The following is a 25859-nucleotide window of genomic DNA, read 5'->3' as shown; positions in this document are numbered from 1 at the left end:
TAGACATGAAGATTGGGTGTTTTGATGATCTTCTGTACCCACATGCCCACCATGAAGCTGTCATCTGTAATAGCACAATTATCTGTGGCCAAGCAGTCTACGCCCCACTGCTGCACATACAGTGCCTTGAAAAAGTGTTTATACCCCTTGAAATTTTCCACATTTTGTCATGTTACAACCAAAAACATAAATATGTTTTATTGGGATTTTATGTGATAAACCAACACAAAGTGACACATAATTGTGAAAAAAAAATGATAAATGGTTTTCAAAATTTTTCACAAATAAATATCTGAAAAATGTGGCGTGCATTTGTATTCAGCCCCCTTTACTCTGATACCCGTAACTAAAATCCAGTGGAACCAATTGCCTTCAGAAGTCACCTAATAGAGTACACTTGTGTGTAACTTAATCTCAGCATAAATACAGCTGTTCTGTGAAGCCCTCAGAGGTTTAAGGAAAACAGTGAACAAACAGAATTATGAAGGCCAATGAACCCAAGCTTTGAACATCTCACGGAAGAACTGTTCAATTCTTAATCCGAAAATGGAAAGAGTATGGCACAACTGCAAACCTACCAAGACATGGCCGTCCACCTAAACTGACAGGCCGGGCAAGGAGAGCATTAATCAGAGAAGTAGCCAAGAGTCCCATGGTAACTCTGGAGGAGCTCGGGTGGGAGAATCTGTCCACAGGACAACTATTAGTCGTGCACTCCACAAATCTGGTCTTTATGGAAGAGTGGCAAGAATAAAGCCATAAGAAGTCCCATTTGCAGTTTGCGAGAAGCCATGTGGGGGACACAGCAAACATGGAAGAAGGTGCTTTGATCAGATGAGACCAAAATTGAACTTTTTTGGCCTAAAAGCAAAATTATGTGTGTGGCGGAAAACTAACACTGCACGTCACCCTGAACACACAAAGTCCAGACCTAAATCCAATTAAGAATCTGTGGCAAGACTAAAATTGCTGTTCACAGACACTCTCTATCCAATCTGATAGGGCTTGAGCTATTTTGCAAAGAAAAATGGGCAAAAACTTCACTCTCTAAATGTGTAAAGCTGATAGAGACATCCCCAAAAAGACAGCTGTAATTGCAGAGAAAGGTGGTTCTACAAAGTATTGACTCCGGGGGGCTGAATACAAATGCACTACACACTTTTCAGATATTTAATTGTAAAAAAATGTGAAAACCATTTATCATTTTCATTCCACTTCACAATTATGTGCCACTTTGTGTTGATCTATCACATAAAATCCCAATAAAATACATTTACATTATCTCACAAAAGTAAGTACACCCCTCATATTTGTGTAAACATTTTATTATATCTTTTCATGTGACAACACTGAAGAAATTACAGTTTGCTACAATGTAAAGTATCGAGTGTACAGCTTGTATAACTGTGTAAATTTGCTGTTCGCTCAAAATAACTCAACACACAGCCATTAATGTGTAAACCACTGGCAACATGGGAAATGTGGTTCCAAAACATCTGGGGTGCCAAGGTTCACCATCTATATGTAGAGCAACAATTCTTTGTTTTCAGATCCTCAGAGAGTTCTTTGCCATGAGGTGCCATGTTGAACTTCTAGTGACCAGTATGAGAGCGATGACACCATATTTAACACACCTTCTCCCCATTCACACCTGAGACGTAACACTAATGAGCCACATGACACCGGGGAGGGAAAATGGCTAATTGGGCCCAATTTGGATATTTTCACTTAGGGGTGTACTCACTTTTGTTGCCAGTGTTTTAGACATTAATAGCTGCGTGTTGAGTTATTTTAAGGGGACAGCAAATTTACACTGTTATACAAGCTGTACACTCACTAATTTACGTTGTAGGAAAGTGTCATATCTTCAGTGTTGTCACATGAAAAGATATAATAAAATATTTACAAAAATGTTAGGGGTGTACTCACTTTTCTGAGATACTGTATGTTTTTGGTTGTAACATGACAAAATGTGGAAATTTTCAGGGGGGGGGTATGAATATTTTTTCAAGGCACTGTATACATGTCCGTTGTGTACATGTGGCTGGAGGCTGGGGATGATTAGCCTATTAAAGGGGACAGCTTCCTTGCAGGCTCGGCCATGTGTGTTCGGAAGAACATCCAAACATGCCCGAGTTTATCCCCACTTTGTAGAATCAGACAGTCACATTCCCTGTAACAGGTTCCCTTCAATGCCCTGCTCTGTTCACTGGTAGGTGAAAGTGTATATGTAGTGTTAGACCCTCTGTCAGGTTTATATTGCTGTTTGTGTCCCTATTGGGGAGATTCAACCCTCTATTTGTACTGGTGACCATTGTCATCAAAAAAAGGAAGTGAGGAGGAATTCAACATTTTAGATTAGTCCCCAGAGGTGAGAGAAAATCTTGTAATCACCCCCCCCCCCCCCCCGAATCAGCCACCTCCTTCAGGGGAGGCAGCCAGGTGGGACCTGTAACGTACCTGGTGATGAAGTCCTCTTTTACACCTCTGGCTCAAGAGCCCTGGTAGAGCAACAGGAAACGCCAGAGCACACAGTGGCATGAGTGCCTGTTAAGACTTCCGCTGGTGGATGCGGATGTGCATCCAGATACGCAGGCGCACGCTGGCAGAAGAGCAGGAACAGATGTCAAATACAGCTATGGCTGGATCAGGTGCAGGAAGAAGAGCAAGGAAAGGTCAGACAGTCCAGCTCAGCAACTAGCAGGCAGATCAAATACAGGCGGCAGGCAGAAGAGTAGTCAGAAGTCAGGCTGGGTTCGGTGATAACAAGGCAGATGACCAGAAGGGTAAGGCAGAAGCGTAGTCCAGAGGCAAGCCAGGCGTCGGTGGAGGCTGAGCTCAGGCAAAGTCAGGAGCAGATCAGGTCAGCAATGGAAGGGCAATACAGGAACAGATACACACATGCTTCAGGAATGTAATAGACCAAACAGCACTGACACAAGAAACTAGTCTGTGCACGAACCTGTGTGTGTGTGATCGTCGCTGAACAGAGCTCACAGGAATCGTGCGCCTGTGCAAATGCATGCGTCTTCCCTGACAGGACCTCATAACTAGGGTTACAAAGTACCTAGCAATATGAGATATAAAATACTACACGTACTTTGCCCTTTAGATGATGGAACTGTGCAATAGATATGATGATGATAGATCATCTTTAAGAATTATGGGAAGCCAGTTGACGATTCAGAAAATTGTACCTGTTCATGAAATATCAGTTTTGTATTCATCCAATCAGATAATTTTTTAAGACTAGAGCAGACAGAAACAGGAGCAGTTATACATGACAACCAATCAGGTTCAACCTTATTTTTCAAAGCTAAATTGAAAAAGCGGAATACAGAAGATGATTGGTTGCCATGCACAGCTCCGGTTTTAGTAAATTCACACCTGTGTATCTGTTGAATTGCTTTGTTAATATGCTTGGTGTTGTCTTTCGGAAGGTTCAATCGTGATGCCCAGACCGTTCGAGCATCATCAGAGAATGTTGAGCAAGTCCAGTTTGCCCCTTGTAGATGTCGTGGTTGATCCTTATGTGGCTGTGCATCTGAGACCGCATCAGAAAGAAGGGATTCTGTTTCTTTACGAATGTGTCATGGGGATGAGGTAAATCTTAAACTCTATACTTCTTCAACACGTTTTATGTATGGCCCAACTTGCGACATTATAAAATGTGTTTCAGAATTGTTATTTTTAGTAGTGTAATTGTTATATATCTTTCTCTCAAGGAAATAGGTTGATCAACCCAGAAAACACACAGACAATTCTAACTGCAATTTACTTTTACCAGGCTTGCCACTGTGCTAGAATACCAAAAGGTGTTGCACCCATCAGAAACTGGAAGAAGTCATGTCATATTTTACATTCTGGGGACTGTTATATTGTAGGAACATTATATACTTATACAGCAGTCATGTATAATTTCACAGAATGCAGTCAGGAAATATTATTGCATATATATTGTATACGAGTATATAGATATATAATATTTATTTAGTGTGTGTGTGTGTGTATATATATATATATATATATATATATATATATATATATATAGTGAATAATCCTATTTATTGTGCCCTTAAGTGCTAAGAGGAGCTCTTTATTTATTGTGTTATTGTGACGATACATCCTTGGTCTCTTTCACATAGGGTCTCTGGTCAGTATGGAGCCATTCTGGCAGATGAGATGGGTTTGGGTAAAACACTTCAATGCATTGTCTTGATATGGACCCTTCTGCGCCAAGGCCCTTTTGGAGGCAAGCCTATTATAAAGAGAGCTTTGATCGTCACTCCAGGGAGTTTGGTGAAGAACTGGAGGAAAGAATTTCAGAAGTGGTTGGGCACAGAGAGAATGCGTGTGTTTTCAGTCGATCAGGTAATTACAATTATTGTCAACCTCCCTACCATCCTATTGTAAAAAAAAAAACAGCTGGGAGGTGGACATCTATTTCTGGAGTAGCTTTTTGAAACTCCAGAAATAGCCCTCAGACAACCAGTGCACCCGGTAATGTCTGTGAACCAAGCTGTCATCAGGCAGCTTGACCTTATATACACAATGTACAGATCAGATTCAAATGGCTCTGTACCATCTGTTTGCTGTGATGACTAGTCAAAGCAATAAATAATGTAAAAAGCACTACGGTTTGTATCTGAGAGCCAGTCCTTTCTTCTTACAAGGCAGGAAGCAGGAACTAAAGAATGAACAATCATTCATTCATTAGTTTCAGAGTACAAGCTGCAGCAGATTGTCAAAAAGAAAAAGAAGATATCCCCCGTGGGGTTTTAAAGCAGCAAAAAATTATGAAAATAATAGGTTGTTACTTGAAAGAGTTTTTTATTAATGGAACTTGACCATAATGGTTAAAATAGGAGCTGTGCTACAGGAGATAACACAAATGAAGCTGGCACAAGTATTATACAATGATCAAGCGCTAAAATAGGGTGATAATCCTGACGCGTTTCGACCCCGTTAGGTCATCTTCAGAGGATTGAGGCGCTGTGACAAAATTTGCGTATTCGAGTTCATGGATGTGACCATAAAAATACAATATAATATATATATGTTTAACAGTATAATTACCAATCACATTGTGTTTGGGCAGTTTCTCCTGAGCTTATAGTTCTCCGACGTCTCCCCCACGGGTCCCGACAAGAGTCCCCGGCCGTCCACCACGTCAACAGGGGAAAAGGGGGGGTTAATCGTCCATGCGTGTCTTACAAGGAGTCACACCAAGCGGATATCTCCCAAAACTGGGGAGGAGCGTGGGGGCAAGCGAGCGAGACCTGCAGTCAAAGCATCAAATAACAGACAACTGTACCATCAGTGCGTTCGGTTTAGCACGGATAGAGATATATGTATCATGTGTCATTTGTTTGAAAAAAAGAGATAACTCTGTAATTTATTTGATTAAATATTTGTTGGATGTTGTCTGTGCTTGGGGTCAGCAATGTATGAATATTCCTATAGTGATGATGGTAACAAAAAGGGGGGGAGGGGAAGGGGTTAACAAGGGTAAGTAGGACTGCATATAGATATCAGTATATCAGAGTATGTAATATAATAGGTAAATAGTGGTATCTATGTGTTAGTCGTGAAACAAGTGACGAAGTAGGGTGAAAATATAGGAATGTGAAGAAAAAGGCGAGTGTGGGGAGAACATGTGAGGGAAGAAGGGGACGGGCAGACTAGTAGGGAAAAAAAAAAAAAAAAAAAAGCTGCAGCAGATTTGGGAAGGGGAAGTTTGATTGTAGGATTATTTTTTAACCCTTTCACATCCCCCTCCACCCGATCCCCATCATAGTTAGTAAGGCTGAATAAAGACACCAGTCCATCCAGTTCAACCTGACTGAGTGTGGGTGCGGGATACATCATGTGACCTGTATATTAGAGCTGCACGATTCTGGCTAAAATGAGAAAATTTTGCTTAGAATAAAGATCACGATTCTCTGCGTAAAATCCTCTTTCACAATATACAAAATAATTGGGCTAACTTTACTGTTTATTTTATTTTTTCATTCATTGAAGTCAATTTTTTCCTAAAAAATTGCGTTTGAAAGACCGCTGCGCAATTACAATGTGACATTCTCCATTTATTCTCCAGGGCCTCTGCTAAAAAATATATATAAAAAATATATATATAATGTTTGGGGGTTCTAAATAATTTTCTAGCAAAAAAATACAAATTTTAACTTGTAAGCAACAAGTGTCAGAAAAAGGCTTAGTGGTTAAATTAAGGCTTAGTGGTTAAACTGACCTCATTTGCAGATTGAAGTTCATCCCTTTGATCTAAAAGAACCAAATGATCCATTGTTTCTTTTTATCTCAGCGCTGAGCAAAGTTGTAATAAACTTTGCTTTTTTTGGTGGGTTTTTTTGACAGCTCTGAGCAAAGAACGGCTCAGCACTTGTTACATAAATCGTTGAAATGCTGGATTAAGATCGCGATTTTTTAACAAATAGCAGCTCTAATATTAATCCTGTATATTAAATTGAATGAGAATTGGTTCAGTATTAAACTACATAAGGGGTTATATACTGTTAAAACAATAAAGATGCAGAACTCCCCTCCAAAAGTTTGTGGTGTCAGTGGGGAGTGTAGATAAATTTAAAAAAATTTTACACACATACACACACACTCAGGATGGACTGGTATCTTTCTTCAACCTTACCAACTATGTAACCCCCTCAACTCTCTTATGAGAAAGTGTGAGCGCCTCAGAATCAGTACTCCTTTTTTTTATACATATACAGTATCTCACAAAAGTGAGTACACCCCTCACATTTTTGTAAATATTTTACCTTAAATTGTAAGCTCCTTGAGGGTTAGGGACTGATGTGAATGTACAATGTATATGTAAAGCGCTGCGTAAATTGACGGCGCTATATAAGTACCTGAAATAAATAAATAAAAATTAATTATATCTTTTCATGTGACAACACTGAAGAAATGACATTTTGCTACAATGTAAAGTAGTGAGTGTACAGCTTGTATAACAGTGTAAATTTGCTGTCCCCTCAAAATAACTCAACACACAGCCATTAATGTCTAAACGAGGAAAAGATGATCCGCACTCCGGTGATTGCTCTTAAGAAGTATAATATTTATTGACAAGCCACAGTGACCAAACGCAAATAAGAACAGTTGACGCGTTTCAGCCTATAAGGCCTTAGTCATAACCACATTACAGACATGAAACTTTGAAAATAAATAGTAGCTCCAAGGATCACTGGCTCCGCCCATTAATTGTCTTAATTGACTACAGGCAATTATCCAAAAAAGGGGAATCAGCTATACTGCATATTGAGAGATCCATATGTATGCCACTATTTGTCACACACCTTAGAGTGATAATAAGTGCATGTGTGCACACACTCATGCATGCACCCATGCACATATACATGATTAAAACACACCATGAAATACAAAAAACATTAGATATAAAAAATGAAATAAAAATAATAATTGAGGTATGTGAAAAAGACACCAGAGGAGGAAAAGAGAAAAAGAGAGAGGAGGCTCTGGGGAGAGGCATGTTTAATGTAAGTGCAAATCCAGATCCCACCTCAGGTTTAACCCCTGAGGCGATCTAGTTTTTAATCTAAAAATCCACCATGCTTCTCTCCCCAGTAGCCTTCTCTCCCTGTCACCTCTGGGTGAGTGAGACAACCGTTCTATTCCTCTAAAGCGGAAAGAGGAGAGATCGCCCTGGTGACATTCCCTAAAGTGACGTGTTGCATTCGAAATATTTCTAGCATTTGGGTTAATTGTGTCACAGTAATGTTCCCCTATACGGGCTCTCAAAGGACGTGTGGTACAGCCTACATATTGGAGGCTGCATGAAATACAGGTGATCAGGTAAATTACATAGTTTGTGCCACAGTTGATGTATTGCTGTATAGTAAACTCTTCACCTGTAGCTGCGGCAACAAATGTTTTACCCAGATCACACAAGTTACAGTACCTACAGGTTTTTATATTACAAGGGTAACTGCCAGGATAGGAGAGCCAGGTGTGTTGGCATTGTTTGGATGAAAATAGACTAGGTGATAGTGCAGACCCCAGTGTGGGCGCACGTGGGCTAGAAAAAAGGCAACCTGCTTGCAGAATTTCATTGAAATCTTTATCTGTATGTAATATTGACAGATTCTTTTTTATTATTCTGACTATTTGATTATATTCTTGGGAAAATGTGGTTACAAATGTGATAGGTTTACCCGTTTTTCTATTCCTAGAGTTGTAAGATTGATGAGGTTTGTTATTATTTTTATTTTTATGCTCTCTCTCAGTTTTAGGCTTATCTGACAGTAATTCCTTTCTGTCCATCATCAAAACCCTTTTTAGTCCTTGGTGTATAACAGATTCGTTATAACCTCGGTCCAATAAGCGCTGATGGATGACCTTACATTCTAGTTCAAAGGTTGAGTTTGTTGAACAGTTACGTTTAGCTCGAATAAACTCCCCATAAGGGATGGCATTGATGGTGTGGGATGGATGACAACTGGTTGCAAAAAGCGTAGTGTTACCAGAGCAAGGTTTCCTATAGGTGCTTGTTGAAACATCACCTGTGGTTGGATCGCCCTTCAAGGTGATGTCTAGAAAGTTGATACTGGAAACATCATACTCAATTGAAAAATGTAGATTTAACTGATTATCATTCAGAAATTTCAAAAATTCATGCAATCCCATAATGTCACCATCCCACACCATCACGAGGTCATCAATGAAACGACCATACCAAACAATCGGCTTAGCAAAAAGGTTGCTGGGAGAGAACAAAACTTGTTCCTGCCACCAAACCATGTAGAGGTTCGCCATGGACGGTGAGAATCTAGCACCCATAGACACCCCACAGTGCTGGACATAATATGAGAGTAGGAGCTGTAGCGTTGAAGATGATATTGGATGGCCTGCAATCCAGCGCTGTGGGGGATCGACGAATAGAAAATTGTAAGCTCCTTGAGGGTTAGGGACTGATGTGAATGTACAATGTATATGTAAAGCGCTGCGTAAATTGACAGCGCTATATAAGTACCTGAAATAAATAAATAAAAATAAATTATATCTTTTCATGTGACAACACTGAAGAAATGACACTTTGCTACAATGTAAAGTGAGTGTACAGCTTGTATAACAGTGTAAATTTGCTGTCCCCTCAAAATAACTCAACACACAGCCATTAATGTCTAAACCCCTGGCAACAAAAGTGAGTACACCTCTAAGTGAAAATGTCTAAATTGGGCCCAATTAGCCATTTTCCCTCCCTGGTGTCATGTGACTCATGTTAAATTTGATGATATCGCTCTCACTCTCTCATACTGGTCACTGGAAGTTCAACATGGCACCTCATGACAAAGAACTCTCTGAGGATCTGAAAAAAGAATTGTCGCTCTACATAAAGATGGCCTAAGCTTTAGGAAGATTGCCAAGACCATGAAACTGAGCTGCAGCACGGTGACCAAGACCATACAGCGGTTTAACAGGACAGGTTCCACTCAGAACAGGCCTTGCCATGGTCGACCAAAGTAGTTGAGTGCACATGCTCAGGGTCATATCCAGAGGTTGTCTTTGGGAAAAAGAAGTATGAGTGCTTTCAGCATTGCTACAGAGGTTAAAGTGGTGGGGGGGTCAGCCTGTCAGTGCTCAGACCATACGCCGCACACTGCATCAAATTGGTCTGCATGGCTGTCATCCCAGAAGGAAGCCTCTTATAAACATGATGCACAAGAAAGCCCTCAAACAGTTTGCTGAAGACAAGCAAACTAAGTACATGGATTACTGGAACCATGTCCTGTGGTCTGATGAGACCAAAATAAACTTATTTGGTTCAGATGGTGTCAAGCGTGTGTGGCGGCAACCAGATGAGGAGTACCAAGGCAAGTGTGTCTTGCCTACAGTCAAGCATGGTGGTGGGAATGTCATGGTCTGGGGCTGCATGAGTGCTGCCGCCACTGGGGAGCTACAGTTCATTGAGGGAATCATGAATGCCAACATGTACTGTGACATACCGAAGCAGAGCATGATCCCCTCCCTTCGGAGACTGGGCCGCAGGGCAGTATACCAACATAATGACCCCAAACACACCTCCAAGAGGATCACTGCCTTGCTAAAGAAGCAGAGGGTAAAGGTGATGGACTAGCCAAGCATGTCTCCAGACCTAAACCCTATTGAGCATCTGTGGGGCATCTTCAAACAGAAGGTGGAGGAGCGAAAGTTCTCTAACATTCACAAGCTCTGTGATGACGTCTTGGAGGAGTGGAAGAGGACTCCAGTGGCAACCTGTGAAGCTCTGGTGAACTCCATGCCCAAGAGGGTTAAGGCAGTTCTGGAAAATAATGGTGACCACACAAAATGGCTGTGTTGAGTTATTTTCAGGGGACAGCAAATTGACACTGTTATACAAGCTGTACACTCACTACTTTTCATTGTAGCAAAGTGTAATTTCTTCAGTGTTGTCACATAAAAAGATATAATAAAATATTTACAAAAATGTGAGGGGTATACTCACTTTTGTGAGATACTGTATGTCCTGATTGCAGCGACATCGTCTGCAAGCTGTATCCAGATCTACTTCCTGACAATGTTTATGCCATTTTGTTTCAGTTATGTCAACCTTTCATGTGCACACCTGACTTGGTCTACAAGGAGCCATGTGCCGCCATATTCTGCCATGGTCACTGCAGTAAAAGTGTGATAATCAGCTGCTGCTGATGGGCACACAGATTCAAAGAAAGTTCATACAAATAGTCTACAGCAATCTTTCTCAGCCTTTTTTATTTTTTATCATGAAGGAACCCCTGAAATAGTTTTCAGGTCTCTGGGAAACCCCACTTAAATTAATGTGGCTGTAAGGGCAGAAGGTTCTTTTACCTTCATGCATTCTAGGGAACAAGCCCGCATGAGTACCCCCATAGCAAGCAGCTTGCTATGGTGGGCACTTGGCAGGGGCAGGGACCAGGAGCACCAGTGGGGGACCTGAGAAGAGGGGGCTCTGGGCTGCTCTCTGCAAAACCATTGCACAAAGCAGTTAAGTATAACATGTTTGTTATTTATATAAAAAAAATGAACCTTTACAATTAAACCTACAGCTTATGGTACAGTAGTTTGATCAGTAGGATGCAGAGCGTTTTAATGTAAAGAATGGGGTTTACGTAATCAAGAACCTCTGGGATTCCTCCTAAATGGGGAGTTCCTCCAGAGGTTACTTGAGAATAGATCACAATTAGGGAAAAGCTATTATTGTAAAAAAAAACAAAAAACGCAATCCTCCTTTACCTACAGTGCCCTAGAAATAGAATATTTTATTGTGAGAGTTTACCCCTACTCTACAAGTCTTAAAGTGGTTGTTACCTTGAAAATGTAGTTCACTGCCAGCCCCTCTATTATATCTAGGCATAACACACAGGGTAACTGTTTTATTAAAATGAAGCATGTAAACACCTTTTTCAGCTATGTTCAGGCCAGTCACGTGACTCCCGGCTGGTCTCCTACTCCGATTCAGGGCTACAGCAGGAGGTCACATTGCCGCTCAGCCCCTCCCACTGTAGCCCTGAATCGGAGTAAGTGACCAGCTGGGAGTCACGTGACCGACCCTAATATAGCTGAAAAAAAAGTGTTTACAGGCTTTAAAAAAACAAAAAAAAACACTTACCCTGTGCGTTATGCCTAGATAAAATAGAGGGGCTGGCAGTGACAATTTGAAATCTTTTATTTTCTACCAATAGTGCCAGGAGTGGGGGTGGAGACAGAATCAGACACACGGAGATAACGGGCGGGGAGGTAGGTGTAGAGGGGGATAGAGGAGAGCTACGGATGACGGAGGCACATAAACTGACCACGGTAATCAGGGCTCAGTAGCCATGATTATCATGGTCAGTACACAGAGGGGGACACAGGAACTGGCAGGATACGCTAGTTTTTTTACAGCTTAGAGAGGGGCTGGTTAGATGGCACAATCACTGTGCTGTCTAACCTACTATAAGGGAACAGAAGCTCTCTCTTCTTTTTTTTTTTTTTTTTTTTTTTTAGGGTTACAAACACTTTAAGTCAGTAAACTAGTTTAGGTCTCCTATGAAACCTCTTTCTAGAGATTCTTGATGTGTGTGTTGCAGAATTCCGAGTGCACTATGCCTGTATAAATTATTGAAGATCAATTTCTGTTATTGTTATCATGGTCTGCTTGTGCACAGGATCACAAAGTGGAAGAATTCATCAACTCTCCCCTGTATCCTGTGCTGATCATTAGCTATGAGATGTTGTTACGCTCTTTGGACCAAATCCAGAGCCTGGGCTTCGACCTAATCATCTGTGACGAGGGACATCGCTTAAAGAACAGCTCCATAAAAACCACATTGGCACTCAGCAGTTTGTCTTGCAGCAAAAGAATAATTCTTTCAGGTAAATACGCAAACTGTTGGCAGTACTTGGGGGGGGGGGGGGGGGGGAATAAAGGAAAAAAGCTGTAATGTTGGCCATAGTTGGGACAATCATTTTTGGAAAGGCGATGTTTTAAGCACTAACAGTCATGGACGTCTCTGTGACTGTAGGTTTTTCCAAAGGAATTCTGTCTTCCACGGACATGTTGAGAACAGACACCATGCATATTGAGCTGCAGACCTGTCGCCTCCTCAGACCCGATTTTAACCTCTAATTGCCGTACTACCGTGTCGCAATCACATGCATTGCATGGCAATCATGAGTTTAAATCAGGTAGTGAGGAAGCAACATCAGTGTGAAAGCAGTCCTATAATATATATATGCCCATTGTATTGCTTCATATTGACCTGAAGATTGCTTCTTTCCTGCTGCTGACCCCACTCTGGAGGCCGCTAGCCAGGATAAGAGGTGGAGTGCAGTTGGTATTTACATGGGACAGGAGCCAGCACTACAGAGGAGGCATCAGCTTATGTGGCTCTTGCTCCCTACTACAGCTCCAACTTTACAAGTAGTCCATCTGCATTGAGAGATCTACCAGTCACCTGTCCACGATCTACTGGTAGATCGAGATTTACAGATTGCTGATCCCCGTTATAGAGCCATATTTAAAACTGCACATAGCTGTTTAGGCTTTTTAGTCATCATCAGTGCAGTGTATGGAAACAATGGCTTCTTGCGGATTACCCCCGGGACACCCCCCCTACCCTCACTATGCTTTTGTACTTCCTTTCCTCTGACTTTCTTTGTTTTCTTCTTTCTTGACTCTTATGCTTGAACACCATCTTATTCAGGATCTTCAACACCACTTATAGTTTGGAATATTTTTTTTCCAAGGTTTGGCTACCTGTTTATGCATAACAAGGATTCCCGTTTACAACGGTTGTAATAGAGATTCCAAGAGCTGTTCCGCTGTAATTTCTTTGCTCCAGTGTGTTAGGTTGTTCTGTTTATTTATGGACTTATAATGATTTTCTGTGCACTCTTGCCCTTGATGTATACAGAATTGTTGTTATAATGAATATGGAATATAGTGGGCGCTAGTAAGAATAATGTGCACTATTAAATGATGTATCAAAATGTGCAAAATATTGCTCACAGAATTAATATGAAATAAAAGATTAAATATAAGCTAACAAGACACTGCAATTCATAACATTGGCTATAACCTAAATAATGACTGTTGTGCAATCAAAAACAAAGTGTATACTATAATTACATATATATAGAAAGCGTAAAATTTTTAAAAGCCACTCTGATTGAGGACAATCATGGGATCAGTGAATAATACCTCCCATTAGTGCAAAATACAAACTATCAAAAAATAAATATAGTCCATAAGTCCATCCAGCTTGAGTCTTCTTTTCCACAACGTGCAATGTAAAAAATGATCACATACCACCAAAAGAAAGCTCTATTCGTGGGCAAAAAAGTGACACAAATTGTATTTATTGACAGCATTGCATGACTGCGCAATTGTCAGTTAAAGTAACACACTGCTGTATAGCAAAAATGGCCTCATCATGAAGGGGGGGGGTATATCTTCTGAAAGGCAAGTGGCTGAGCTAAACTAATTAAAATCATTGAACAAGGAAATTTTGGCTTCTATGAAGCAGAGCTTGGGACCCAACAAGACAATATAACTCGTATGAAAACATACTTTCTATTTCTTTACTGTTCCAGTAAACTGACAGTCACAATATGTGATGTGTAGCGTAAAATGTTACACACGGTAATTGTTTAACAAGGAATTTGTTTATTTTTCCAGGTACTCCTATACAAAATGATCTACAGGAGTTTTTTGCTTTAATAAACTTTGTTAATCCAGGAATACTTGGATCTTTGACTACCTATAGAAAAATATATGAGGAACCTATTTTACAATCCCGTGAACCTTCAGCATCCACAGTAAGTATAGTAAATGCACTATACGGCATGGCATGGTGAGATCAGGGTTCTCAAAGAACCCATGTCAATTCCTTAACTGTACAGTTATCATGTCGTTTCATGCTACTATGCATGATTATTTTGAAAACTAGTGACATAAAAATTTGGCTTTACCACTGTGACACCCTGCACTGCTTTTCACAGAAGACCTTAAAAATGTGCAGGAGTATAAAAACTGTTCATTGGCTTTCTGGATTAACAAGCTGATTTAATCATTTTTACCTTATTTTGTTTGTTGTATAATTTTAAAAGCCACACTTCATGTTTTAGTGAACTTTTAAATTGCTTGCTTGGTCCAGACAAACTATTTCAGTCACTAACACATGCCGCAGCTGTCAGCACTGTATGAACTGTATGTAGCTGAAGCTACATAAAGTATACAGCACTGTGATCTGGCAACGGGATGGTGACTTTCCATTCTGTTTCTCCAATTAAAACGACTCGACTGAGTGCTGCTCAGCCATTCACCGCAAAGGCGAAAATTGATGGATCGAAATTTGGCCGGTTCAGCAGGGACCCTTTCCTTTTTGGGTTATTATATTGTATAGTATTTTTTTTTTAACATGATGTAAATAAATTGTATGCTTTTATGACAAAGATGTGCTACCTCATGATGTACCGTTAAAGTTTTTGTTTAATACATTTTTATTGCAGATTGTGAAAATTTTAAAAATATTAGCCAACAAGGCTCTCATTGAAAAGATCAAGGGTACATAGTGAACAGACAATTGGCAATGGAAAAGCAGTATAAATATAACACAAACACACCATATGTGAAGGTTCCATGAAATGTGCATTAGATCACTGTTACCAGTGATGGGTATAATGGAGACTGAGAGCACATTTTATTATTTAACATAGTAAAAGAGAGAGAAGAAAGGGGAAAGAGAAGAAAGAAGAAAAACAAAGATAAGGGAAAGAATCGGATGTACTGTGGCTATTGCCAGATACAAAAATAGTCCTTAAGTCTGAAGGAACATATGAATGAAGCAATCAGCAACATGTTAGCACCAGAGATAGTATCTAGGTACAATTTAGAGGGCTTGAACTGGAACCAGCAGGCCCATATTTTAGAGTATTTATCAACTACTGAACCCCTAGAAATAAGCCCCAGTTCACACTGGTGCGACATGCGTTCTGACTTTCAGAGCACATGTCGCATGGAAAGTTGCATCCCATTAAGTGCAATGGAACCATTCTAATAGGAGCGACTTGAGTAGCTCTGACTTAGAAAAAGGTTCCTGCACTACTGTTGGTCTGACTTCGGCACGACTTGCTTTGACTTTTGTTAAAGAAGTCGTATGCGAGTGGTGCCAAAGTCACAACTTGGCCTAAACGTCAAATTTTCTAGGAGGCATAGATCATCAACCTTGCAGAACCATTAAGTTAATGTAGGAATTGTTTTTTGCCCCCACAACACAGGGATCAAAGACTTAGCTGCATTTAATAAATGATGGGTAATTGATCTCTTACAGTATATCGACCTATTGGTTCTGTTGTACAATTAAATAAGATTATCCAGGGCCCATAGTCTTGCTGGGACTTGCAGTTCCAAAACACTCTGCAGCACCAGGTATAGACTCTGTGGGGACTACATCTTCAATAAGTCTTTGCTCCTCCCAGCAGGCTTTGTCTTTTCCCAGACTGCACAGCAGCAGCATTACTGCTTCCTTTGTTTTTCCTGGTGGTGGTCTCCTCTGGCTGCACACAGCCCTGCAACCTCTGTGTCCTCTTTCTCTCTCCCCTCACACACCTGCTCCAACTCACTGGCAACTTGAGAGGAGGTGTGGGGGCAGAAATAGTAGTCCGTGCTGCAGACCAGGGCTTTTTTTTCCCATAAAGGGCTACTTATTTTTTATACATTACAACAAAGGATTCTCATTGCACTATGGGTTAGATAAAAAGAAGGCACTGCTGATTAATCAATAAACTGTGTAAACAAAAAACTAATTTCATTATATAGGCAGACTGAGAGATTTAAAAAAACTAAAAGGCCTAAAGCCCTACCTGTCGGCTCACTAGTGTAAAGACAGAATTTACACAGTTATAGAGAATCCCTTTCAAGCAGCCAAATGTGCGTTTTTCTGTGCAGTTTCCCATGTCACCTGGCTTTCTTTGGTTTGCCGATTAGATGAGTCTGCATTGTCGCACTGCCGATTCATCATCCAGTCACCTCGGTGGTTGTCACCTGGGTGGTTGTCATGTGTGTCAGAAGTATAGTATGTGAAACACAAGACTGGCTAAACAGGATAACAAATCCATTGACGGAATCAAGCTGTTTGCTTGTGGTTCTAGTTTTATTTTCCATAAAAGGGCAAGATATATCAAAGACTTAACTCAAAGGAAAGTGGTATTAAAGTGATTGTAAACCCTCAGCTTGTAAAAGAAAACATTTAGTTTAAAATAGAATTGAAACGCAAAACATTTGTGTATAGATCTTCCCCCTTTTTTTTTTAATAAAGTGATCACATTCCCTCTGTTCTCAGCTGCATAAGAGCTGGGGGAGGAGAAACAGCAGAACACTGAACCTCCCAGTGAATGGCTGTGGGGTGTCAGGACAAGTCTGATCATTGGAGAAGAGCAGGCTGAGTTCCCAGCACAGCCAGAGAACTAACCATGGTATGTACACTTGCTTAGAGTGGTCAGTTTTTAATAGCAAAGGGACTGGCAGGAACACCAGGGATTTCACACAAAGGAAACAGGATACTTTCTCATACACGTACAGGGTACAGTAGGCACATATCAGGAATATAAAATGTTGGGTTTACATATTCTTTAATCAAATATCCCCAAGCACTGTAATGAGCTAATGTCTTCTTTGCTTCAAAGATTTATCTTTTACAAGGTTTCTACTCCAGAAATAAATTTGAAAGTATGACATACAGAAACCGTCTACAGAAGTTTCTCAGTGGCTGTCTCATATTATTTGTATTGTAGTGAAGAGAAGAAAAGGTCTCGCTGTCACTGTAGAAGCTGGAACTCACTAACATCCCTTTTAAGTGTTCTGACTTTACTGGTGCTCTGTGTGACCCAATCATCAATTCTGCACTTGTAAGCTGAACTGTTTATCAAATTTCATTTACGGTTTCCTTTCATGCTAAGCTGTCTTCTGGTTTTCTGTGGTTTAGGAACAAAAAACTTTAGGAGAAGAAAGAGCTTCAGAACTGTCACATCTGACGGGACTTTTTATCCTCCGAAGAACACAGGAGGTCATTAATAAATTCCTCCCTCCGAAGATCGAGAGCATAGTCTTCTGCAAGCCATCCATGTTTCAGCTTGATTTGTACAGAAGGCTTCTCAACTCTGGCCTAGTAAGATCTTGTTTGCAAGGGCTGGGGGAGAACAGTCCACACCTGGTCTGTATTGGCGCACTCAAGAAACTTTGTAACCACCCTATTCTTCTCTACAAGACTCTCCAGGTCAGTGGGGTGCATGTGAAACGATGATACTGCACAAAGTGCTAATGAAATAATGTACAAACTACTGTTTTTTTTATAAAGTTTAGTTTTTCTTTTTAATCAGGAAAATATTTATTGTGCCAGAAACCAATAAAAATACAATTCAGTATACATGAAGGATACGGTACAAAAGAGACATTGCAAAAGAGCCTGCAAGCTCAATATAGGATAGTCAGACAGTATAACTGGATTACAATACCGTGTCTAAAATTTAACTGAATACGTTTCCCTGAATAAGCATGAAAAAGGCATAATGGCACATAAGTACAGAAAAAAGAAAAACATCAACAAAACAACATACTGAGAAAAGTCAACAATAAGAGGACAACGGCGCAGCATACAGATCTGCTATCCAGTGATAAGAAAGCACAAACAACCTCCATGTGGGAGAATAAAAAGTAATAACCCGAGTCGTCTGTTTTCAGATGAGGCTTAGTTAAAGCTTGAGTTTAGCTAAAAAAAAATTCCCTACAGCTTTAGTCATATCACTTAAAGTGGATGTAAACCTCAGAAACATGAACATGGCATATCCCTCTATAGTGTGTACTTGTCTAAGTCCAGAGCAGCAAGTGTCATTTCTGTCTGCTGCTTAGTTCCTCTTCTATCAGCATTTGTCACATCTGACAAGTTTTCCTGACACCAAGAGAAAAAAGGTGATGGGAGGGATCTCCAGCTGGTTGACAGCCTTAGCTCTGTTCCTCTGTGCTGTGTGAAGGGGGGTATGTCTCTTCCCTCCAATCAGCTCTCAGAGCTCTCCTCTCAGAGCTGTGCAGAGTGTAACTTCAGCTCTCTGTCTCTTTTTTCTAACAGCTCAGACAAGCTTTTAAAATACTGGACTTTGAACAGATGAAGTGACGGGGAGATTGCAGAGTCCAATAACTTCACTGGGTATATGTAAGGTTTACAGCTACTTTAGATTTAATGATGTCCCACGATGCTCAGGCAGTTGGATCCTGGAGAAATTTTTGCTACTGGTCTGCACCATCCTTTTCCTGTCTGAACTTCTGGCGCGGCAGTAGTTAACAGATTCATGTCTTCGGGAAGAACAGCAGTACAGGTGGTCTGACAGGGACATGCCTCCTCTTTCCTGAACTGAGAAAAGTTCTTTCAGTGATTACACTGCTTGTAACACAATCTGTGAATGGAGGAGAGAATCCTGTAACTGATCATACTCTCCCCCATTCAGAGATCATCTTACAAGCAGTGTAATCACTGAAAGGACCTATCTCAATGGAGGAAGAGGAAGGAGGGGGCATTTTCTCATCAGACCACCTGTACTGCTGTTCTGCCTGAAGACATGAAGCTGGTAACCATTTCAGCAGTGGACGTCGGAGCCTTGAAGAGGGCAGGCATCCCTGCAGTCAAGGCCCCTTTCACACTTGTGCGACTTTGCTGCGATTTTGCGGCCACGATTTTGACAAACAGTCATACGACTGTGGATCAGACTTTGCCCTGCGACTTGAAGTCTGACTTCAATGAACAGGGATCCGACCTTGATCCCCGACAATACCAGGTACTGTCTGTCTGGTATGAATCTTTAGAGGGAACTCCACGCATAATGTAAAAACAACTGGCATGGGTTCCCCCTCCAAGAGCATACCAGGCCCTTCGGTCTGGCATGGAAAAAACAGTGTGCTCGGATAAGGGTCTTTACAACTCCTTTAACTCATACAACATACGCATGTGTGCAGTTAGGCCTCAGGTGTAATTAAATGCCCATTTCTATACACACATTAGGTATCCCCACACCTGTCAGAGGTATAACAGTCATTTTAAGGATTTTTTTTTTTATTTAACTAAATGGGTTGTCGGTATAGTTTTTTATTTAACCACTTAAGCCCCGGACCATTTGGCTGGCCAAAGACCAAAGCGCTTTTTTATGATTCGGCACTGCGTCGATTTAACTGATAATTGCACGGTCGTGCGAAGTGGCTCCCAAACAAAATTTACGTCCTTTTTTTCCCCACAAATAGAGCTTTCTTTTGATGGTGTTTGATCACCTCTGTGGTTTTTATTTTTTGCGCTTTAAACAAAGAAAAAGCGACAATTTTGAAAAAAACGCATTATTTTTTACTTTTTGCTATAATAAATATCCCCAAAAAATATATAAAAAAACATTTTTCTTTCCTCAGTTTAGGCCGATACGTATTCTTCTACATATTTTTGATGTAAAAAAATTGCAATAAGCGTTTATTAATTGGTTTGCGCAACAGTTATAGCGTCTACAAAATAGGGGATAGTTTTATGGCATTTTTATTAATAATTTTTTTTACTAGTAATGGCGGCGATCAGCAATTTTTATCGTGACTGCGACATTATGGCGGACAGATCGGACACTTTTGGTGCTATTTTGGGACCATTCACATTTATACAGCGATCAGTGAGTTTAAAAATGCATTGATTACTGTGTAAATGTAACTGGCAGTGAAGGGGTTAACCAGGCGGAGGCGCTGCAGGGGTTAAGTGTGTTCTAGGGAGTGATTCTAAATGTGGGGGGTGAGGGGTTACGTGTGACACTCCCGATAATCGGGAGCGGTGATCAGTGTCGGTGTCACTAGGCAGAACGGGGAAATGCTTGTTTACATCAGCATTTCCCCGTTCTTCCTCTCCATGAGACGATCGCTGGTGTCCCCATGCAACAAGAGATAGTCAAGAGAGTAAAGGATTGTTATAGGAATGCTACAGGGGACAATGAGAGACTGCAGACAATGCTGCAGGAGATGGTCAGAGACTGGAGACACATTACATTAGACTTGTAGAGATCACAACTATTACTACAGCCGCTTTACAAATTAACTCTTTTTATTTGTGCTCCCTACAGCCCTTAACTGTCCCACATTTAACAATACTCGCAGAATGATCTATTATAAAGAACAGAGGGAAAAAAAACATAAAAAGAGAAAACAGATGTAGAGCACAGAATAAAGTAAGATAGTGTGAAAAAATCAACGAAACTGTTTCTTCTAGAATCCAGTCTAAAGAATATTTCTTTAATCGTACATCACAGGACACAAAGCCATAGTATTTACTATGTGGGTTATAGTCCACCTTCAGGTACTGGACACTGGCACACCCTAAACAGGAAGTTGCGTCCCTATATAGCCCCTCCCATAACGGGAGTATCTCAGTTTTTTCGCCATGTTTAAGGTGTTGGTCACGAGTGAAGATGTACTGTGCTGAGCTCCACTGGAGAAATCCTTGCTGGGGCTAGCTATGCAGCTGGATCCATTCAAAGTGTCTTTTAGGCCGAATTGAATGGTACCCGGGCCTCGTGTCCGAAGAAACGAGGTTTTGCCTGTAAACGCTTCTCTCTTTAGAGAGCTGGACCCCGGGATCCAGTACTTTTGGTATTAAAGCCATAAAGTTTTACTGGTGGTGGTGCTATTACAGGTCCAGAATTGTGGGTTTCCCCGAGGATCCCCGGCTCCTGAAGGTTTGTTAACGGAACCCATTCTCTTTTGCTTAATTGTCTAATGAAATTACCGCACTGGCGGGGGGGTAATTTCATTAGACAATTAAGCAAAAGAGAATCCTATTGGATATATTAGACAAGAGTAATGTGCCCTGAAGGGTTAAACGTAGAGTTCGACACTAACTGTTTTATATCTGATCGATAATAATAATATTTTTGAACATGTCATTTGTGGAATTTTTAATGTTCATATTGTTTTGTACTGGAGCAGTCGGTAATAGCGGTTGACATATTTGATAACTGTTCTGATATTTACTGTTGAATTGACACATATTTTATAAGTAATTATCGTTTTTGTAAATGATATACAAAAATTTTTTTTTACATTTATATTTCCTATGTTTTTATTATGCAGATAGAACACCGGGTTTTTTATTTTATTTAATTGTCCATGTTCTTATTTTTATTTCATCTTTTGCCATTTATTCACTGCATTTGTCCATGTAGTTGAATTACAAGCGATAAGCATACAGAGATGAGTTCCCGTTTGCCCTGTTTGCTGTATCAGGGACATTTCCGGATTCTCCTCTCTTATGGAGTGTTTACCGTCGCTATGGCAACTTACCTCCTTATAGCGCGGCTGCCCACGTAGTCTCGTCATCTGCTGAAGAAGTCCCCGCCCACTGGGACGCAACGCATCCAGAACGTAACGGCGTGACATCACCCGCTGCTACCGCGCATGCTCCACTCCGTGTCTCTACACGGCGGTATCTTGTAAATCTTGCTGTTATCGCCCTGGCACTTGTGAAGTGCCAATTCATGTAAATGCTATTTTTTAACTGTTTTAATAAATCAGAATATACAGAGAGCACTATTTTGTCCCTTTTTACATTGCATATGCCATGTGAGAGCTATCCTCACCCACAGCCCAGTGTCTCCTGACAGAATCCTAACATCTGCAATTGGATCTCCTGTTGTTTGACCCTTATGGGAATGCCTTATTGACCCTCTGTAACTAAAGGGTCCCTGCCATCAGGTGAGAGGCCACTCAGTGTATCGGTGTTGGGCACACTCATCAATCACTTTATTGGCATGCTGTCACGTGTGGTGGAAACTCACTGAACAACTTGGACATCATTATTGCTTTATTTTCATTTATGAATCATAGGACTATATGTCATGTTATACTGAAGGACTTTATGTTTTTTGCTATTGACATCTCCGCATCTTGTCCCTGGAAGTTTTTATTTTATTTTTTTTAGCGCTGCACCCTCTTTTATATATATATCCATAAAGGAACTGATTTAGGTGGTCGAAGCAAGATGAATTTCCCCTATTCAACTTTGCATGAGGTTGTTGGGAAAGATGGTGGCTTCATTCGAGGCCATTCCTTATGCAGACTGCTGCAAAACAGTATCCTATCGGCTTGAAACAAAGGGGTTCAAGCTCTACATTCCCAATGTGTCTGACTCCAAAGCCTATGGCCACATCACCCTGATGGCGCCCGATCTAATCTGATCTTGGAGGCTAAGCAGGGTCGGGCCTGGTTAGTACCCAGATGAAAGATTCAGGCATTTTAGAAATTCAGGCAGAGCACTTGGTCCTAAGGGCCTGAACGTTCAGTTTATGGTATTGTCCTTACATAGTTACATAGTTACATAGTAGGTGAGGTTGAAAAAAGACACACGTCCATCAAGTTCAACCTATGTGCGTGATTATGTGTCAGTATTACATATCCCTGTATGTTGCGGTCATTCAGGTGATTATCTAATAGTTTCTTGAAGCTATCAATGCTCCCCGCTGAGACCACCGCCTGTGGAAGGGAATTCCACATCCTTGCCGCTCTTACAGTAAAGAACCCTCTACGTAGTTTAAGGTTAAACCTCTTTTCTTCTAATTGTAATGAGTGGCCACAAGTCTTATTAAACTCTCTTCTGCGAAAAAGTTTTATCCCTATTGTGGGGTCACCAATACAGTATTTGTAAATTGAAATCATATCCCCTCTCAAGCGTCTCTTCTCCAGAGAGAATAAGTTCAGCGCTCGCAACCTTTCCTCATAACTAAGATCCTCCAGACCCTTTATTAGCTTTGTTGCCCTTCTTTGTACTCGCTCCATTTCTAGTACATCCTTCCTGAGGACTGGTGCCCAGAACTGGACAGCATACTCCAGGTGCGGCCGGACCAGAGTCTTGTAGAGCAGGAGAATTATCGTTTTATCTCTGGAGTTGATCCCCCTTTTAATGCATGCCAATATTCTGTTTGCTTTATTGGCAGCAGCTTGGCATTGCATGCCATTGCTGAGCCTATCATCTACTAGGACCCCCAGGTCCTTTTCCATCCTAGATTCCCCCAGAGGTTCTCCCCCCAGTGTATAGATTGCAATAATATTTTTGCCACCCAAATGCATTATTTTACATTTTTCTACATTGAACCTCGTTTGCCATGTAGTCACCCACCCCATTAATTTGTCCAGGTCTTTTTGCAAGGTTTTCACATCCTGCGGAGAAGTTATTGCCCTGCTTAGCTTAGTATCGTCTGCAAATACAGAGATTGAACTGTTTATCCCATCCTCCAGGTCGTTTATAAACAAATTAAATAGGATTGGTCCCAGCACAGAACCCTGGGGAATCCCACTACCCACCCCTGACCATTCTGAGTACTCCCCATTTATCACCACCCTCTGAACACTCCCTTGTAGCCAGTTTTCAATCCATGTGCTCACCCTATGGTCCATGCCAACGGACCTTATTTTGTACAGTAAACGTTTATGGGGAACTGTGTCAAATGCTTTTGCAAAATCCAGATACAGATAGTGCTTCCTGTGTTGTGTCATGAGGATAAACACTGCAGTTTTGGTTACTGAAGCCCCCCGATTCACTCGTGAAGACTGAGGAGAAGAATAAATTCAATACCTTTGCCATCTCCCCATCCTTTGTAACCAGATGTCCTTCCTCATTCTTTATGGGGCCAATATGGTCTGTCCTCCCTTTTTTACTGTTTACATACTTAAAGAATTTCTTGGGATTTTTTTTGCTCTCCTCCGCTATGTGTCTTTCATGTTCTATCTTAGCCATCCTAATCGCACCCTTACATTTCTTATTGCATTCTTTATAAAGTCTGAATGCTGAGGATGATCCCTCAACCTTGTATTTTTTGAAGGCCTTCTCCTTTGCTTTTATATGCATTTTTACATTGGAGTTAAGCCATCCAGGATTTTTGTTCGCTTTTTTAAATTTATTACCCAATGGGATACATTGGCTAATGCCCTTATTTAATATGCTCTTAAAGCAAACCCATCTCTCCTCTGTATTCTTTGTTCCTAATATTTTATCCCAATTTATGCCTTTTAGCAAAGTTTGTAGTTTAGGGAAGTTGGCTCTTTTGAAATTCAGTGTCTTTGTGTTCCCTTCATGTTTCCTATTTGTGTGATTTATACTGAAACTAATTGACCTGTGATCGCTGTTACCTGCCAGTATTCAATTCGTCAATGCCACAGCAATGGCCTATATTAATCACCAAGGGGGCACAAGAAGTTGTGAGGCCCAGAGAAAGATGAATCATATCCTATCTTGGGCAGAAAACAATGTATTTTGCCTATCGGCAGTCTTCATTTTAGGAATAGAAAATTGGCGGGCGGACTACTTGAGCCGCCAGCAGTTTTTCCTGGTAGAATGGTTTCTTCACCCCGATATCTTCCTGTCAATATGTCAAAGATGGGGGATCCCGGACATAGATCTGTTTGCGTCCAGGATTCAACAAAGAAATTAACAACTTTGTGTCAAAAACAAAGGATCCGCTAGCATGCGGAGCAGATGCCTTGCTATTCCCATGGAATCAGTTCTCACTGATTTGTGCATTCCCTCCTATTCTGCCTGCATCCACGACTTCTTCGTAGGATCAAGCAGGAAGGGAAGTCGTTGATTCTTGTGACCCCCAGCAGGGTCCAGGAAATCTTGGTATGCAGAGATCGTAAAGATGGCAGTAGGGGACCCATGGACCCTACCATCACGGCCAGACCTTCTCTCGCAAGGTCCAGAGTTCCATCCTACTTTACAAACACTAAATGTAACGGTTTGGCTATTGAGACCCACACTCTGAAGAAGTGTGGGCTGTCGGGTTCAGTAGTTTTCTACCTTGGTTAATGGAAGGGAGCCGGCCTCCATAATTATATATTATGAAGTCTGGGAAACATATGTCTCCTGGTGTGAAACCAGGAGCTGCACCCCAGGAAATAGGTCAAAGGTAGAGTCCTTGACTTTCTGCAGATGGGGTGAGAAAAAAAGCTGGCCTTGAGTGCTTTATAAGGACAGGTCTCAGCCTTATCGGTATTATTTCAACGACCACTTACTTCACATTCTCTGGTTCATAGCTTTATTCAGGGAGTAACGCGGCTTATTCCTCCAGTTAGGTCACCCCTGAACCCTTGGGACTTGAATTTAGTTCTGTCGGCATTACAAAATAGCCTTTTTTTTTGGCCCTATACGAAATATTCCCTTGGTCCTTTTTTGACAAGGAAACTATTTTTTCTCGTAACCATATCTGCTGCAAGAAAGGTATCAGAATTGGCTGCTCTTTCTTGTAAAGAGCCATATTTTTATTATTCACAAGGATAAGGT

General features: G+C 41.0%; 1 protein-coding gene across 1 annotated transcript in view; it reads left to right on the top strand.

The window, feature by feature from the left end:
- The window catches only part of RAD54B (RAD54 homolog B), a 170980-nt gene that overhangs the window by 108100 nt on the left and 37021 nt on the right, over window positions 1–25859 (top strand). Inside the window, exons 6-10 of the mRNA XM_073631973.1 lie at window positions 3441–3603; window positions 4146–4371; window positions 12183–12390; window positions 14195–14334; window positions 17502–17792. Coding sequence (XP_073488074.1) covers window positions 3441–3603; window positions 4146–4371; window positions 12183–12390; window positions 14195–14334; window positions 17502–17792 — 1028 coding nt within the window. The remainder of the gene's footprint in view (window positions 1–3440; window positions 3604–4145; window positions 4372–12182; window positions 12391–14194; window positions 14335–17501; window positions 17793–25859) is intronic.

This window comes from Aquarana catesbeiana, linkage group LG05, assembly GCF_042186555.1.
Source record: "Aquarana catesbeiana isolate 2022-GZ linkage group LG05, ASM4218655v1, whole genome shotgun sequence".
Classification (NCBI taxonomy): domain Eukaryota; kingdom Metazoa; phylum Chordata; class Amphibia; order Anura; family Ranidae; genus Aquarana; species Aquarana catesbeiana.
This window is presented reverse-complemented; position numbering and strand designations above follow the sequence as displayed.